Consider the following 17,640-nt stretch of genomic DNA (forward strand, 5'->3'; position numbering starts at 1 on the left):
AAGCTACTTTATTATTACGTGTTAAGGTAGTTTTTTGATTGATTTAAATTCGAACAGTTATGTTTCGAATGCTCCAAAGGCTACTTTCGAAGAACGAATACGTTCCATTGGTGTGAATAGAAGAAATACAATGTTATTTGTTCGGTCGTGTAGTGCTTATTTTAATGGTATAAGGTATATTATTGTGTTAGTTTATGATTTGTGTATCTTGGTATTCACATGACAGCAGGAGCTCGAGTGCGACGGAATGCAACTGCTGTTACACATGAGATGAATGTAGTAAAGCATTTTATAATATTTTTGTCTTGAAATTCCATTAATAAGTCAAATTAATTTAACTTTACTTAAAAAGGTTATTTTTAATAGAACACTGTAGAATTCCTCCTGTAGGAGTTGGGGATTTGGGGTTCGAACCACCACGCTGTATTATTGCAGGTTGGCGTGTCTATAGATAGATAATAAGTAATATTTGAGTATTTGAATGATCATAATGGGTTAGATGGCATAAATGTACATTTTTTGAGCTACAGCAACGACACTATAAGTTTAGTTTATAAGTGAGACAAAGAAAACTGCAATAATTTAAGAAGAAGTATAGTTTTATACATGTAAATCTTCAGGCCAACAAATAAATATAATTGATATTGATAAATTATCTTAGGAGTTTAATACTTCTACTTATTTAGTTTTTTTACTATTATTTTCATGCACCTCCAACTTTTCAGTTAAATTAAATATCACGTGTCTCAAACGGTGAACGTGTCAAAACATCGTGAGAAAACCTGCATACCTACCAGAGAATTTTCTTAATTCTCTGCGTGTGTGAAGTCTGCCAATCCGCATTGAGCCAGCGCGGTGGACTATTGGCCTAACCCCTCTCATTCTGAGAGGAGACCCGTACTTAGCAGTGAGCCGAATATGGGTTGATAATAATGAAGTAAAAAATTAACAATTCCTGTAAGTTTCCTTCTTACGTAACTATGTACCTTTAATTTTGAAAGGGGTAGGTCGGTAGGTAGGTTGGGATCCCCGTAACATTCACAGTTTCGTGAGATATATCGTAAGATTGATCCCGACGCACGTCATCTCATGTGCAGCAGTGCAGTGCGTTCGTTTGACATGCGGCAGGCGGGTCGGCTGTTGTCGCTTTTTTCTTCGAATCTGTATCGCACTACACGGTGTTTCCACAAAAAATGATCTTTTTACACAAAAAACGAAGTGAAAGTGTTCGAAGATTTTTATATGGACCGTATTGGATGGCTTTAGCAACTGTTATAATATTCTATTTTATGAGAAATATACGCTTTGGTTGTGGGAAACTAAAGGAGCGTCAACAAAATAAATACAGTAGAACCTGTTTAATACGATTTCGCAAGGACCCAACTAAAACCGCGTTTTAGACGGGAAAGCATATTATACGGGATATGGGTGGGGATAGTGAAAAATATAACGACTAATGTACACCTAATGTATACATACCTAGTTATAAAAATTAGTGTATTTAGTGTAAAGACTACCTACCTAATTATGCTACTAAAGTAACCACTTGTTCTGGTATGACAAAAAGATTTTGATGCATTAAATTAAATTTTACTTTTGCAGTGCGTCTTCAAAACTTTTAGTTTAGAATCGCATCATGTCCAGGGTCGTTTGCTGTCAGGGTCTTTCAGTTCTTTAAGATATCATTAGTCTTGTCCTGCAACCTTGTTTATGGACCTTTATGATGTTCTGATCTATCTGTTGTAATTTACCTGTCGTATATGTAGGCGTATTAAACGGGATGACGAATCGTATTAAGGGTTAGGAAATGTATGAAAACATGTCTCAAGTTGTAGGGACTGGCGTTATATTGACGTATTATAATGACGTATTATGCGAGAAATCGTTTTAAGCGTGATCGTCTTAAGCGGGTTCTACTTTACATGATTGTGTTATTTAATTTTCATCTGCACTCAAGTGGTTGCTAAATAACGGATTGTAGTAAGTTTTTTTTTGTCATAAGCCTTCCTCACATACAAATACTTAGGACACACGATGTGTTGCGGCGCCGCATCGCAAAGATTTCACCGTATCAGCGGGCACATGAGCGTTGCGGCGCCGCAACGTTGTTATGTCGCAGCGGTGCCGTAGCGTTGGACAGTCTGTAAACCCTTGTGATGCATATGTCACCGTTAGATTGTAAAACACGTTAGTTTATAATCTCACTCGTGATATTATAATCTGCCGTTATATTGTGAAATGAAAATACTGATTACAATTTAACGTGTTATTTTTTGGTATATTATAATCTGTCGGAAGTGAAACCGTTAAATTATCAATCAGGATAAATTTACCATTGAGTTACCGTATTACATCGGGCATAATAAAAATAGTAAAAAATTATTTAAATAAATAAATCTAATTTTTTTTGTTGGTTTGACCCGCGATGGAACCCTGGACCTTATTATTATTAACCATACCAGAAAGCCGTACTGCCAACAAGGCAGTTAATTAAAGTTGATTTAGTGTGTGTAGAAGTCCATAAAAACCATAAAAATACTTACTGTAAGAAACTCAAGCAACATGGATGCTTGCTCAAATGACCCTTATCAGTAAAGTTACTTAAGTTTTCTTTCTAAAATGTAACACAAACTAGAAATTCTCAGTAGCCGAATATAAATCGTGGAATGTGGATTCTAATGTTGAACAAGTTAATTTCTTACGAAATGTAACCCAAAACCAAGAAAGTTACGCTATTTCACAGAAATGTATTTTTTTTTTCATAAACACTTACACGGAATTTTGGTTTTTACTCTAATAATAAGGACTATGTTGAATTAGTATTAACAGCCATTTATGTAGTACTAACTCTTATTACTGAGGCTATAAGGTTTAGAATACTGCTACAAATCTGTTATTATAAAATTGGTTATATTTTTTTCATGTAAAAGGAATCTTTAAACGTGCCAATCTCGAAGGTTGGTAGAAGGTCAGCACCGAAGCCGACATTATTGCATGTTTATAATTTGTTATGACTAAAGCCTTATTACGTTTATGTACTTGTACGTTACGTTATGTATTGTTTTAAGTAGTTATGAATGAAGTTAGCTTCCATTTTGCTGCCGTTCCACTTGACGTACCAACGTTGACAGTGGGTACGTGTTACAATTAGGTAACTTTATTTTAACTCTTACAACGCTGGTGTCAGTCTTAGTATTGTAAGTAAAGTGGTTGGCATGTGTGGCTTGGGCTCATAATGTTTTCTGTATCATAAGGTCCAGAGTTCTGTACCATGGATCTAAGCTACAAATCCCTTCTACTATAGGAGGGCGTCCGGGAGCTATTCAATTGCTGATGAGTTAATGTAGAAACAGTCAAATTGAGTAGATACAAAACAATGGTTATTTGCTAGCTCCATGTCTATAACACAGCTGACACACAAAACACAGGGTAATATTTATGGTATGCAAATTTTATCCATGTCTGATTGATCAGTTTTATTTATTTTTTACCTTGTAGCCCCTGATCTTAATCTCACCTGATGGTATGTGATGATAAAATCTAAGGTGGAAGCGGGCTAACTTGTAAGGAGTAGGTTGAAATTCCAAACCCCTTTCGGTTTCTACACGACATCGTATCGGAACGCTATATCGCTTGGCAGTACGTCTTTGCCGGTAGGGTGGTAACTAGCCACGGCCGAAGCCTCCCACTAGCCAGACCTGGACCAAGTTTTGTCATCATCAGACTAGAATGTTTACGATTCGACAGTTCGATAGTTGTTGGCACATCTGTAGAACGCTTTAATTTAGAGTCCTCAAATAAAATATATGACTAAAGAACCCCAAAAAACAGGTTCTTTTAAATTTATGGCATGTCAATTTGGTGCGTGTAGCTGTGTGGGCATGTGTGAGTTCACTTGCCAAACACAGGGGGCTCGATGTGCAAGGGGTGTGGCGGAAATAATTACAGGGCTGCCACGTTTTTTAATTAATAGGTAGTTATTTTGTTATTTTTCTGTATATCAAATTACGTAAGCTATCTTTTATGGGACATCGATTCTTCATCGTCCCTTTTATTGAATTCCCTCTACTTTTAAGAGAAACAGTCTTACTTTGCGTCAATAAATATAAATCTGCCGTTTTCTAAGTTATACAAAAATGTTTTTAAAGAATCGTACATAGACTATACTAGTACAATAACATAATTCTCACTTGTGGTTGCATAGGAATTAGGTTTTGGTAGGCATTGAAAGTTTTCATTAAAACTAGTTTTTTCCACAAAAATCAGACAAATTATTGTGGTGCACCGCGCGGTTTCAATCGATTTTGAGAAAAAATTTTAATAAAAAAAATTCAACCGACTTCCAACTCAAAAATTAACCTAAACTAAAAAGCAAAAAATAACATCTTACCTATGTGCTACCTTCTGATCAGTTTGAAGGCGGTGACCTCGATTTCTCCAGGATGCCATCATCAGATCCTGACATGAAAAAAATGGGACCACCCTGGAATTAAACCCTTCAAAATAAAAAAAGAATTTTCAAAATCGGTCCACAAATGACGGAATTATCGCTGGACATACATAAAAAAAAAAAAAAACATACATACAGTTGAACGTAGAACCTCCTCCTTTTTGGAAGTCGGTTAAAAAGGGATTAATTGGTGGCAATAAGCAATTTTGTCAATAACTGCTAATCCTTAAGAACTGAAAATATGCAAGTAAGTAACGTTAAAGATTGTTATTATTTATTTAATTGATTTTCTTTTAAATAATATTCTATAGGGATTTTTAAATGTAATTAATTCTAGCTACTCTCAAATGATACATACCTATAAAGTTTGTTTCTCATAATATATCAACTACTAGCAGGCAACTTTTTACATATGAAAATAGTTAATTCTAGCTACTCTCAGATGATACATGTATAATATTAGATTGTTTCTCACAATATCATCAAGAACAATAGCTTGAATAATATACATTACCTACTTAAATTCTAGATGATTTTTTTCTCTTCAGTGCCAACCCTAACGGAAAATTCCCATAGTCGATACGCGACGCAGCGAGGGGGCGCCCTGTATAACACACACACAGCTAAGTACGTAAGTATTATTATACATATAGGGATGTATCAGTGTGCGTCCTAGACATTATTGTACGAACTTTTTATATAGGATGTGTCAAGTTTGACGTGGGTATGCAATGAATGACAAAAAGTTGGACGCGCATGTTTTTCAAGGGCATGAGAGTCATACATCAGTAGATTGATATCCTGTACCTATCGGAGGACAGGGTTGAGTGACGTCACATCTCTCGTTTACTGTAAGGTTTTCCTCATTCGGCCATTTTGAATTTGCTTTGAAAATTACACTACCTACTTACCTGATATGTCGACTGATGTCAAATGACGATGCAGCCTAATATACCATACAGAAGCATATACATATATAGATTTAAACCAATTCTATCTAAATCTCGGGGTGGTAATTATGCACGGCCGAAGCCGTAAATAAAACAGAAACCACACTTTGATAGTTATTTTAACTACATAAACATAATGTTAGCGGCCAAGTCTTAGAACCATTAGATCTTGGTCGCTAACTATAGGCACAGGATACATATGTGCTATAGGCCTCATAAGAAGGGTCAGAGTCACACAGCGGGCGATGGAACGAGCTACGCTCGGAGTATCTTTGAGTGATAGAATCAGAAATGAGGAAATCTGCAGAAGAACCAAAGTTACCGACATAGCTCAACGTGTCGCGGAACTGAAGTGGCAATGGGCGGAGTACATAGTTCGAATAGCCGATGGACGTTGGGGTCTCAAGGTGCTGGAATGACGCACTTGAAAGCGCAGTGTTGGTCAACCCCTCACCAGTTGGAGTGACGACATCAAGCTAGTTGCAGGGATTTGCTGGATGCAGGCGGCTCAGGATCGTGATGTTTGGAAGTTGACTTGAAGATGACTCCATCGGCTGATATGATGATGATGATGATGATGATGATGATGATGATGATGAACATAATGTAATATTATAAAGAGGTAAAGTTTGTGGTATTGTAGGGGATAATCTCTGGATCTACTAAACCGATTTTGAAAATTCTTTTACCACTAGAAAGCCACGTTATTTGTGAGTGTCATAGGATTGTCACATGAACGGGAACTACGCGGGTGAAACCGCGAAACGTCGGTTAGTATGCAAAACCTTTCATTACTTCGCACTTTGAACAAAATATGAGCCAATGCAGGAAATATAAATCCTACATTAACTCCAGCCGGGAATCGAACCCAGCACCTCTGTGTTAAAAACCGGTACGTACCAACTAGGTACTCCGACGAGGTTGTCAATCACGCCATGGAAGAACAAGAATTTAGAACTATTCTATCTACTATATTCCCAAGTTTTATTACGTTTTAAAATTGTCTTGAAATAAATTGTTTTTTTTCTACCGACGAACTTCTACAAATTACACCTGTGACTGAACGATTACAGGAAATTACACGTTAGAAAACAGTTTTAAACTGTTCATTTAATATTGAAGCACTTTTCACATTAATAAATAATAGTTTTCTATTCGCCGTGCCCGCCATTTCTGTGGACTGTAATTATAATTTCAATTCGTTTTGTGACTGCTTAACATTATTAGGATTCAGTGACAGTTTTAGATATTTTAGTATTTCTAAATTATGACAATTTAGAAATACTAAAATATCTTCTGCTAATGTTCCTATCCTGAATTTCCTCTTTCACCGTTTTGATATACAGATACTCGTGGATCTCGCTATGTATAATGAACATGAACTATGGCATTACTTCATTTGCTTGAGTATGTAATCTCTTTGGATTATTAAAAAGCTGGAGTCACAATTGGAGCCCCAGAGCTGTATTCCATATTGCCAAATTGAATTCAATTCAGTTTTGTAGATGAGAATTTCTCAAAAGCAACTAGTGCAATCCCTTGTACTTCAGTTTTATTTCCACCTGCTTCGTTTCAAAATGTTGTTTCTAGGTCATCTTCCGATCTAGGTGCATAACCAGATATCTAACGCAATTAGTGTGGGCTACTAGTTTGTTACCAATACTAACTGGAGAACCAGTTCTCAGTGTGAATGCTTTGATGTCGAAGCACTAGCTTGAATTTTCCATTCGTCCATCCATCTCTGGGATTTCGTAGAGATTTTGCAGGATCTCTGATGCTTCTATAGGATTTTCACGAGAAGCTAGTAATGCTGTGTCGTCGGCAAAAGTTGCTACTGATACTCCAGGCGTTTGTGGTAGATCAGAAGTAAATAATGTGTATAGGACTGGACCCAACACTGAGCCCTGGGGTACTCCAGCTTCAATATTGTAGAATCCTGAGGTAGATTCACCTTCTTTTACTTGAAAGATATCGTCCGAGAGGTAGGACTTTAATAAAGCATAAAAAGTGTGTGGTAAAAGCCTTTTTATTTTGCACAAGCCTTTGTGCCAAACTTTATCAAATGCTTGTATAAAGATAAGTACGATAATGATTTAAACTATAAAGCCATTGTGGTTTTATACAGAACCCAGATTATTTAATAAACATCCCACAAAAACGCTTCATTGTATGTAAATGTTTATAATTGCACCTTCCCAGCTGGATGTGAATGTATGAATTTAAGTAGTCTTTAATTTTTACGACTAATTATATATTCATAGAGTCATTGTTTTTCCCTGTCCAATAAATAAATTATAATAGAGAGCTTCGTAAGTGCTTACACTGCGGATTAATTTATATTTTAGTATCTAAAACATTTATTTTTAAAATAAAACTTCTATATGCATGCTTGAATTGCTGGATGGCCGGTAAATGTGTTACAAAAAGTGGCTGGGCTAGGCCGTGGCAAGCTTAGCAAGTTCGTTGATAACACTCCCATGATATGCGGGCGACGGGGAGGGAGGAACTACGTGGGTGTGAACTGTGAAGTCGTCACTTACAGGGACAGAGGTTGGAAGTGGGGTGCATCAGTTATGGGCTTATCTGTCATCGCTACCCCCTCGTCCGGCCCCCGCGGGCCATCAGGAGTGTTACCAACGAATTTGCCAAGCTATAGTTACCAAACTACCGGTAAAGACGTACCGCCAAGCGATTTAGCGTTCCGGTACGATGTCGTGTAGAAACCGAAAGGGGTGTCGATTTTCATTCTACTCAGCCTTTTTTTAACGATCTACAAAGCCTGGTTTTCCTCCTTGTAAGAGAGGAAATAGAGCTTAGACCCGCTGCTCTAATGCGGGTAAGTGTTAAATATTATTGACGCAAATGCAGATGGATACTTACATGCAGAATTTGATGTTACACGGAGCATTTTACAACGCCTTTGCCAGGAAAAAGGAAAAACTTCTTACTCTTGAGGCGCGAGTGTTAGGCGTGTCACTTGCCATAACGCTTCAGAATGAAACAGCAGAAGTAAGCAACACAATAAGACTTTCCCGGACAAGTATTGCTCATAAAAAGCCAAAGTTATGACCACTACGCAACCATTAAAGTTAAATACTACTTACACTTAATTACATATGTTTACTTCTTTAAATGTAATGTCCTCCAATCCAAATAATTACACACATACAATATAATAACCCTTCTTACAGTTGGTTAAAACGGCGCAACCAGCAATTAAAAATTTTATATATAAAGAACCCCACGTGTAAATATCACCATTTGTATATCTGATGTAGAAAGTTTACTATAAAGTTAAGCAATCAGCCAAAAAAATGTCCCAACCGATCAACTTCGATAGATCACTACAAAGACTTCAATTTATATTCCATTACTGCGGCCTTACTTTTAAAAGTAAAAAACTTACGGCGAATCAAAAACTTAAACTACGTTGTGTGTACCTTTTCAACTTCTTTTGCCTAAACAGTGACGTACTTGGTGGCATTTACTGGTTTATAGATGGGATACAAACGGGAAAATCGTTCGTCCAACTAACTTACATCTCACCCTGTATAACTTTCAGTTTCCTCGCAAATCTTAAAGCGATCTTTCTTATACATAACGAAAACCATGTCTCTGATTTGATTGACGATCTACGGGAATTAGAACGCAAAGATGAAATTGGTAATGACAATATAGAAAACAATGAAGAAAGAGTTATAAAAGATAATATAAGAGGAAAACACGTTAGATTTCTACATTCAGTGTTAAAATGCTCAAATGTGTTGAGCGTCCTACTTATTTTAACGTTTATCGTTAGTCCGTTAATTTTAATAGCATTGAAATATTACCAAACCAAGGAAGTGGAGTTGATTTTGCCGTTTCTGGTAATTTATCCATTTGATTCGCACGACATAAGATATTGGCCGTTCGTGTATTTGCATCAGTTTTGGTCGGGTGAGTACGGTAACTGCTATAGGAAGAAATTCAGTTAAAAACATGAAACTGATGTCATTAACATAAATCCACATGCAACTGTTGTTACAATTTGTACTATTTATTTTTAAAGTAGTAGATATTATCAATACGAAACCAAAACACAGCTATCAAGTCTAAAAAATTTTTGTAAGTGGTACCTATAACATTCATCAATAAAAATAATAATATGTAACTCTTTCCTCTTTAGATATTTCTCTATGATTTAGTTTATGCACTTCATTAATAATTTCAGTTACTAATTACTCATCATCAGATGAAAGGCATGCGTTGCTAGATATCTTACAAGGACTTCTAAATATCTCTTGAGGCTCATGAATCCTGCGGTCCCGCGATCTACTTGTCATAAGTGCAACGAATGGGAGAGGCATCGACCAACATTACGCTTACCGGTGCGAAGTCGCCATTCCAGCACCTTAGGACCCCAAAGTCGATGGACTTTCAACATCAGCTCTTCGTACTATCCGCGGCCATTGCCACTTTAGTCTCGCACTTCATTCAGCTATGTCCGGGGATCCTATTTCTGATCTGATCATGCACAGGCACTCCGAGCATAGTTCGCTAAATTGCCCTCACTGAATCTCAACCTACTTCAACTAATTCTTATATCACTTAAATCTTTTTTTGCTGTATTCATAAGTTATCTCTATGTTAGTTGGATTGGTATAACCTAAAAGCCTTTTCTTTAGTGTTATGTAGAATCTTCTAGATTAATAAATGCATTATTTACCACAAACACTGATAAATTTAAATCTGTTACCATTATGTAGTAAACGTGGTGCTCCTAAACATCTGCGCCGTGGATGATCTTCTTTATGTCTGCTGCACCTACATCGCAATACAGTATAGATTGCTGCGATATAACATTGAGAATGTGGTTGGGACGAATCGCGTGTTACAGGACCATGAATTGGCAGAGTTTCAACAGAAATGCAACCAATTGATCAAGTGGCATCAAAAACTTATTCGGTAAAAAGATCTTAAAGTAGTTTTATCTATTTAAATATTATTTTGATACGTTCCTATGTATCTTTTAGTATCATTAGTTATTAAATAGAATCAGGCGTTATATAAGATAATTATTATCAATAGGGAATAATCGGTAAATTTCGCTTTTCTACAGATAAACCGTCGAGTCCATATGGACGCAAAAATACCAAGATTCGACAGAAAGTCTTCTATGTTTGAATACGAATTTATTGACTTCGTGATTGAATATGCTAGGATCAACACCTGAGGATGCACTGATCTCGGAGTGAAATGTGCGTAGAAGATTTTCTGTCTTATCTGGGTGACGGTGTCGCTTTAATCGTTCATTTGTCAGTTTTTCGCGGAGAATAGCAATATATTATAATAAATTATTCCCTATGTATCTTTAGTTTTCTTTTAGTAAGCTTATCAAAAGAATTGTATCGGGATTTTTGTCTGTTTGTTCGTTCCAAATTCTTCTTCGATCTTCAGTTTAGCTTGGAATCTATCGTGACATATCCTTGGTAATATTATTTTAATGATGATTGAGAGATTCAGTAAAAACAAAAACTTTAATCTATCGACATGAATTAGTAATTTATCTTCCAAGATTATGCTAATACCATACTATAAAACACTTACAGAGCAAGTTAATTAAAAGATCGAAAGGAAAATAAACTGATGCTTTAAGTGCATTTTACTTTACCCAAAACAATTAAAAGCATTACCATCGTTTTCTACAGGGAGAATGCTTTTAGATTTAGAAGCTTTTAGTGCATTAGGGCTTTATCAATTTAGCTTAGGATTTACGTACAGTTAAAACCTTGACTAATCCTTCGTAATTACTCTTCTTTGTCCACAGACTAGCAAGTATGTTGGAATCTATTTATGCTGAATCAAACTTATTCAACTTCCTGTCGAGCTCTATTCTTATATGTTTAACTGGCTTTAACGTTATTGTAAGCAAGTTATTATTTTTTTTTAAGTTATTAGTTTTTTTCTGATTGTTAATTAACTTACTTACCTTATCAGCCGATAGATGTCCACTGCGGGACATAGGCCTCTTGCATGGTCCTCCAAGCATACCGGTCTCGAGCCGCCATCATCCAGCGGCTCCCTGCCCGCTTGATATTCGGTCCACCTAGTTGGATCGACCAACACTGAGTTTTTCGTACTTATTACTTCATTATACACCTTCCAACGGAGAGGGGATATAGAACTTGGACCCACCACGCTGCTGCATGGTGTGCAGTGGTGCACTGTTAAATTCTGAAAATAATAACGCAACATGAGTCGTCAACATAATTCCATAGGTTTTTTTTTATTCTCTACAAATTAGCCCTTGACTACTATCTTAACTGATGGTAAGTGTTGATGCAACCTAAGATGGAAGCGGGTTAACCTGTTAGGAGTAGGATGAAATCCACACCCCTTTCGGTTTCCAAAGGACATCGTCCCGGACGAAGTCGCTTAGCGGTACGTCTTTGTCGGTATGTACATTCTGAAAAAGTTACTTTTCCTTGCCTTTGCCAATCTGCCTCATTAGTCCAATGGCTGGCATGTCTTAGCATGGCTGCCGGTCTTTAACAACTGGGTTCAGGTTAAAAAAGTCTTGTTATTTGGTTCTTGCAGGAGATGGAAAACGTTGCATTTGCCGTGAGTTTCCTCGTGTTCTTGTCGTCGAGTTTGCTGCAGATATACATGCTGTGTTTCTTCGGTGACTTCCTAATGGCATCGGTATTTATTCCTATAATAAAATACTAGTGAACCCATGATCTCTAGATGTTGAGTCCGGTCCCTTATGCTAGCCACTCACCGTCCGATAAGCTCACACACATGCCCATAAATCTGATCGTGTGTTGGTCGCGAATCGCGATGTGCTACATAATGCCTATCGCGACCAACACACGATCAGTTTTATCGTCTGTCAAGCCGTTCGCTCCGCAACGTGTGAGATTCGTGAATAGTCAGTAGGTGACTTTAACTTTTTTGGCAGTGGCGTATCGTGCCTTAGAGAAGCCCTGTATCAAAATTAGTCGGGGGACCCAATAGAAGAAGGGCAAACCCCGATAAATATCTAGTTTTTGATTTAATATATAATAATTCTATCACCACATAGTGTTTTTTTTTAAGTTAGTAATTTGTGCAGTTTTTTTTATGTTTTTTGCCGTGAAGCACCGGATTAAGTAATATTGTAGATTTTACAAATTTTTGCTTTCACACATAAGGGGTCCCTGAAGTCCGGGGGCCCCGTATAATTGATACGGCTGACAGCGGTAGCTGTCAGCCGTATCTGTTGTCGGTAGGGTGGTAACTAGCCACGGCCGAAGCCTCCCACCAGCCAGACCTGGACCAATTAAGAAAACCTCAATCGGCCCAGCCGGGGATCGAACCCAAGAACTTCGTCTTGTAAATCTACCGCGCATACCATTGCGCCACAGAGGCAATCAAAGTAGGTACTGCTGTCATGCTTATTCTGCCACCACGCATTGCTTACCACCATTGGTTGCTGGTTTACAAGACCTACGCCTCAGGATGGTAGGCTCGGTGTGACAATTTGTAGGACCTGTTCGTTACATGCTCTTCTAAGTGTTGCTCTGTCAATAGGGGATGGTTTACCACTTACCACAATGTGGAACATCTCCTTGGTCCAATTATTAATATAAAAAAGTTGTTTGTGCATTTTTACAGAGCATGGAAGTGAGCGATGCGGTCTACAATAGTAAGTGGTATAACCTCAACGCACGGACAAGGAAGAATTTGCTTATAGTACAAACAAGGTCAGTATAATTTTTTTTTTATTCTTTACAAGTTAGCCCTTGACTACAATCTCACCTGATGGTAAGTGATGATGCAGTCTAAGATGGAAGCGGGCTAACTTGTTAAGAGGAGGATGAAAATCCACACCCCTTTTCGGTTTCTACACGACATCGTACCGGAACGCTAAATCGCTTGGCGGTACGTCTTTGTCGGTAGGGTGGTAACTAGCCACAGCCGAAGCCTCGCACCAGCCAGACCTGGACCAATTAAGAAAATCTCAATCGGCCCAGCCGGGGATCGAACCCAGGACCTCCGTTTAGTAAATCCATCGCGCATACCACTGCGCCACGGAGGCCGTCGAAACAATTAGAAAACAATGATCAAATTATGCCATTTTAAATTAAATGCTGTAGGTAGGTATACTGTCAGTTTAATGTCAGTGTAGGTATTAGTTTAGATTATAAGATTGTGTTGGCTGTGTTCGTGGCGTCAACCAATCTGTGGTTCCAACAGAAAATCAGCGCTACGTGTCCAAAATCAAGTGGTCAGGTAGCATTATGCTGACTGGGGCCATTTTCTGGGTTATACCACACATCGCAGGGTATTGTCCTGGATGTCATGGTGTACTGGAGATATTGTGATGTGTGGCATAATTTCGAAATAAACGCATTTTTCTTTCTTTACTTCTTTCATTGTGTGAGTTTAGAAAAACCGATTGGATGCGATACTAGTCCATAAGTAATTAGTCTAAGTCGCAGTCCACTTTTGCATTAACACAACGAAAGAGTGCGGTATTTTCGATTATTTCGTCTCGTTTAAGGCTCTTGTATGTGCTAGCGAAATTGACGTTGTAGGCGGAGCTATCTTTTTTCCCCGCGCCACCCGCTATATTTTTACGTCGCCACTCTCAAATACTATAAAATAACCTACGGGTAAGCCTCGGCGCTCCTACTAAATTTAAATGAGTGCCTCATTTCGTAATTTCCAGGGCGCAGAAGCCTAGCAAGTTGACCGCTCTCGGGTTCTCTGACGTCAATTTGAAAGCGTTTATGAGCGTGCGTATACTATTCCCTTATTATAAATGTACGCTATTGTTCTTCTGTATTTTTAACTTGTAACCGCAATGACGTAGGCAGCGTTTACCTACGACCTGCTGACGTTATATAACTTTGGTATTACCTATTATGTGTTGTGTTCTGTATTACATAATAGATACTGCTACAGATTGTTACATTTTTACAGAAAAACTATAAATTTTTAAGGCTGTTTGGCCTTAAAAATTTATAGTTTTTTTATACTTTTCTATATTCCCCTATCATAATGAGAGGGGGTAGGCCAATAGTCCACCACGCTGGCCCAATGCGGGGATTAGCAGAATTCACACACACAGAGAATTAAGGAAATTCTCTGGTATGCAGGTTTCCTCACGATGTTTTTCGTCACCGTTTGAGACACATGATATTTAATTTCTTAAAATGCACACCACTAAAAGTTGAAGGCGGATGCCCGGTTCGAACCCACATCCTCCGAAATCGGAGTCAGAGGTTATATCCACTGAGCTATCACGGGTACGCAATTTTGCTACGTAAACCTGCCCCAGTGGTCCAGTGTTTAGCCTTTGGCGTCCATCGGCTGATATGAGATGATGGATGATGATAGGTTAATAATGATGATGATGATGTTTGTTAAGCCATATTGTACATATTGTATGATATGTGCATTAAACAAAGCACGTTCCCGAATAAATGGAAAATGGCACGTATAGTTCCAATTTACAAAGGGGGCTCAAAAAGGAATGTGGAAAACTACCGGCCGATATCAATTCTGCCAGTACTTGCTAAACTTTTTGAACGGATAGTGCATGATAACATTTATCCATTATTACACAACACTATTATTCCACAGCAACATGGATTTGTACATAAACGTTCGACAGTAACTAACCTTCTGGTATTTACCTCGCAGCTATTTGAAAATATTGACAATAACAAACAAACAGATAGCATTTACACAGACTTTCAGAAGGCTTTTGATAGAGTGGACCATAAACGGCTACTTGAAAAATTGGCATATAACGGTATACGTGGTGATCTGTGGCGATGGTTCAAATCGTACATAACAAATCGCACTCAAACAGTAATTATTAGTGGTTTTAGCTCAAAGACGGTTGTGATCACTTCTGGCGTACCTCAAGGATCAATATTAGGACCGCTTTTGTTTATTTTATTCATAAACGATATTCATAAATGCTTCAAATATAGTAACTTTCTTCTTTATGCAGATGATCTTAAAATATTTAAAACTATAGAAACACCAGATGATCACTCCCTTCTACAGGCAGATTTAAATAGTTTCACGGCATACTGTTCTGAAAATAAATTAAGCTTAAGTTTAAATAAATGTAAACATATAATTTTTACTAAAAAAAAGAATATTAGCAATGTAACATACTCACTTGATAGTGTTAGCCCTGAAAAGGTTGACAGTATTAAGGACTTGGGAATAACGTTGGATTGTAAATTACATTTTGATATACATGTTCAAAACATAATTAATAAAGCATATAGAATGTATGGTTTTGTAATGAGAGCAAGTAATGGTTTTAAAAGAACTGCAACGTATTTACATTTATACAAATCACTAATTCGTTCTCAATTAGAATACGGTGTTTGTATTTGGAATCCGTTTTATGATAAATATGTAAAGAGCCTAGAGACAGTTCAAAAAAAATTTCTACGCAGGATGCACTATAAATGTACTCGGAGTTACCTTTCTTATAACCAACTTCTTGAAAAATATGATATACTAGGCTTAAAGTGTAGACGAAAGCAACTCGAAGTCATGCTCTTGTATGATTTATGTAATAACAAGTACGATTGTGTAGCCCTAACGCGCAAAATTTGTTACAAAGTACCACTCAGGGCTCGAATGCGAAGTGTTCGAACGCATCAGCTCTTTGCTACCACCAACTGCCGTACAAATGCGGGCAAACGTTCTCCATTATATAGAATGACGCAATCCTACAATGAGTTTTTCAATAATATTGATATTTTTTCTACACGTGTAGGTACCTTCAAGAGGTTGGTTATAAAACGGTTAAAGAGTTTATAGCTATTAGTTAATTAATAATTTAGTTTTAGTCTTTTCTTCCATCTATTTATTTTTTATTCACTTTTTATTTTTTATTTTAATTTTTTCAAAATTTGTTTGTAATAATTTTATATAAAATATTTAGGTGCGTAGTAGTCTACTTTATAGTATTGTAATCTGTGGTTTCCGAAGCTGGTGTCATAGTTATAATTTTTATTTATATTACTATTATCATAATATGATTATGTACTATGATGTTGTTTGTAAGCCCTCAATAAAATAAAAAAAAAAAAAAAAAAAAAAAGTTTTTGTTTCAGATTTTGAGCAGCGCCTGGTCATACTTCGCTTTATTGAAAACTGTTTACACCCACTCAGGAAAATAAACATTAAACATCCTCAATAGCTTAGTGAATAAATGTGGGAGTAAAAATCAAAAGTTCCTTAGTTAAATTCCCGTAGTTTATCCTCATTTTAATCTTCATCGTCACAACCTGCTTTATTACTATTTCGACGCTGTGTAATGGGTATTTTAAGAAATTAAATTTCACGTTTCTTAAACGGCGAAGGAAAACATCAAATAATTTTCTTAATTCTCTACGTGTGTGAAGTCTGTCAATCCGCATTGGGCCAGCGTGGTGGACTATTGGCCCAACCCCTCTCATTCTGAGAGGAGACTCGTGTGAGCCGAATATGGGTTGTTACTTGTTAATGATGAATTGTTACGGAACTAACAATTTACCACTCAGATATTTTATTTATTTATATGTGTGTCTTTTTTCAAATATTTTAAAAATGTCGAAAAAATACAAAACTCTATTAAAAATGTATAAAAAAAAAAGTTTAACCTTCCCGCTGCGGGACATTTGAGTGCCCAAACAACCGGTGGTCAGGGCTCCAGTGTGAGGGACATCCTAATAATACTCGCCGTCTCAAGAATCACTGCCTTCTGTATTGACCCTTGATTCAGCGGTTAAGCAAAAGCGTCTTATAGTGTTGGTCGAAGCACTTCGTTTTAAGACCATTGACTGAAACAACTATCGGAATAACAATAGTTGACTCAATATTCCACATAGCGGTAATCTCGTGAGAAGGGACGTAGCTACCACCGTATCAGACGTATCGATGATACGCTTAGACCATTATTAATGGTCTAAGATGATACGTTTCACTTAAAACAATCACAATCTCACCTAAAACGGTGCTTCGCGGGAAAAAAAAACTTCGGCAATGACAAAAGTAAGAAAAAGTTATCTCTTTTTCCCCTGGTATGATGGTTTTGGGCCTGCGCCCAAAAGTTGGAAACATTCTACATAGGTTAAGTCACTGTCATATTTATTTTAAGCGAGCATTTTCGTTTCTTTTGTGAGAAATCTTTACCCTTCATTTGGGCCCACCAACTAATGATGATACAGGCCCCCTAAGGCATGCTACGCCGTGCTCGCTCGT

General features: G+C 37.2%; 1 protein-coding gene across 2 annotated transcripts; it reads left to right on the top strand.

Annotated features, from left to right (window-relative positions):
• Positions 1-8,675: 8,675 nt before the first annotated feature.
• LOC112046434 (putative odorant receptor 92a) lies at positions 8,676-16,698 on the top strand. Of its 2 annotated transcripts, XM_024083053.2 has the most exons (7): positions 8,676-9,336; positions 10,146-10,344; positions 11,207-11,303; positions 11,977-12,081; positions 13,036-13,124; positions 14,093-14,159; positions 16,512-16,698. In XM_024083053.2, exons 1-7 carry the CDS (start codon positions 8,715-8,717, stop codon positions 16,575-16,577), a joined length of 1,245 nt encoding a protein of 414 aa, XP_023938821.2. In that variant the 5' UTR covers positions 8,676-8,714; the 3' UTR covers positions 16,578-16,698. The 2 variants fall into 2 exon arrangements, with proteins under 2 accessions (XP_023938821.2, XP_052742273.1); XM_052886313.1 differs by lacking the exon at positions 14,093-14,159 and having other exon boundaries at positions 16,512-16,615.
• The last annotated feature ends 942 nt before the right edge of the window (positions 16,699-17,640 follow it).

The sequence above is a fragment of the Bicyclus anynana genome, chromosome 2 (genome assembly GCF_947172395.1).
Source record: "Bicyclus anynana chromosome 2, ilBicAnyn1.1, whole genome shotgun sequence".
NCBI classification, from domain to species: Eukaryota; Metazoa; Arthropoda; class Insecta; order Lepidoptera; family Nymphalidae; genus Bicyclus; species Bicyclus anynana.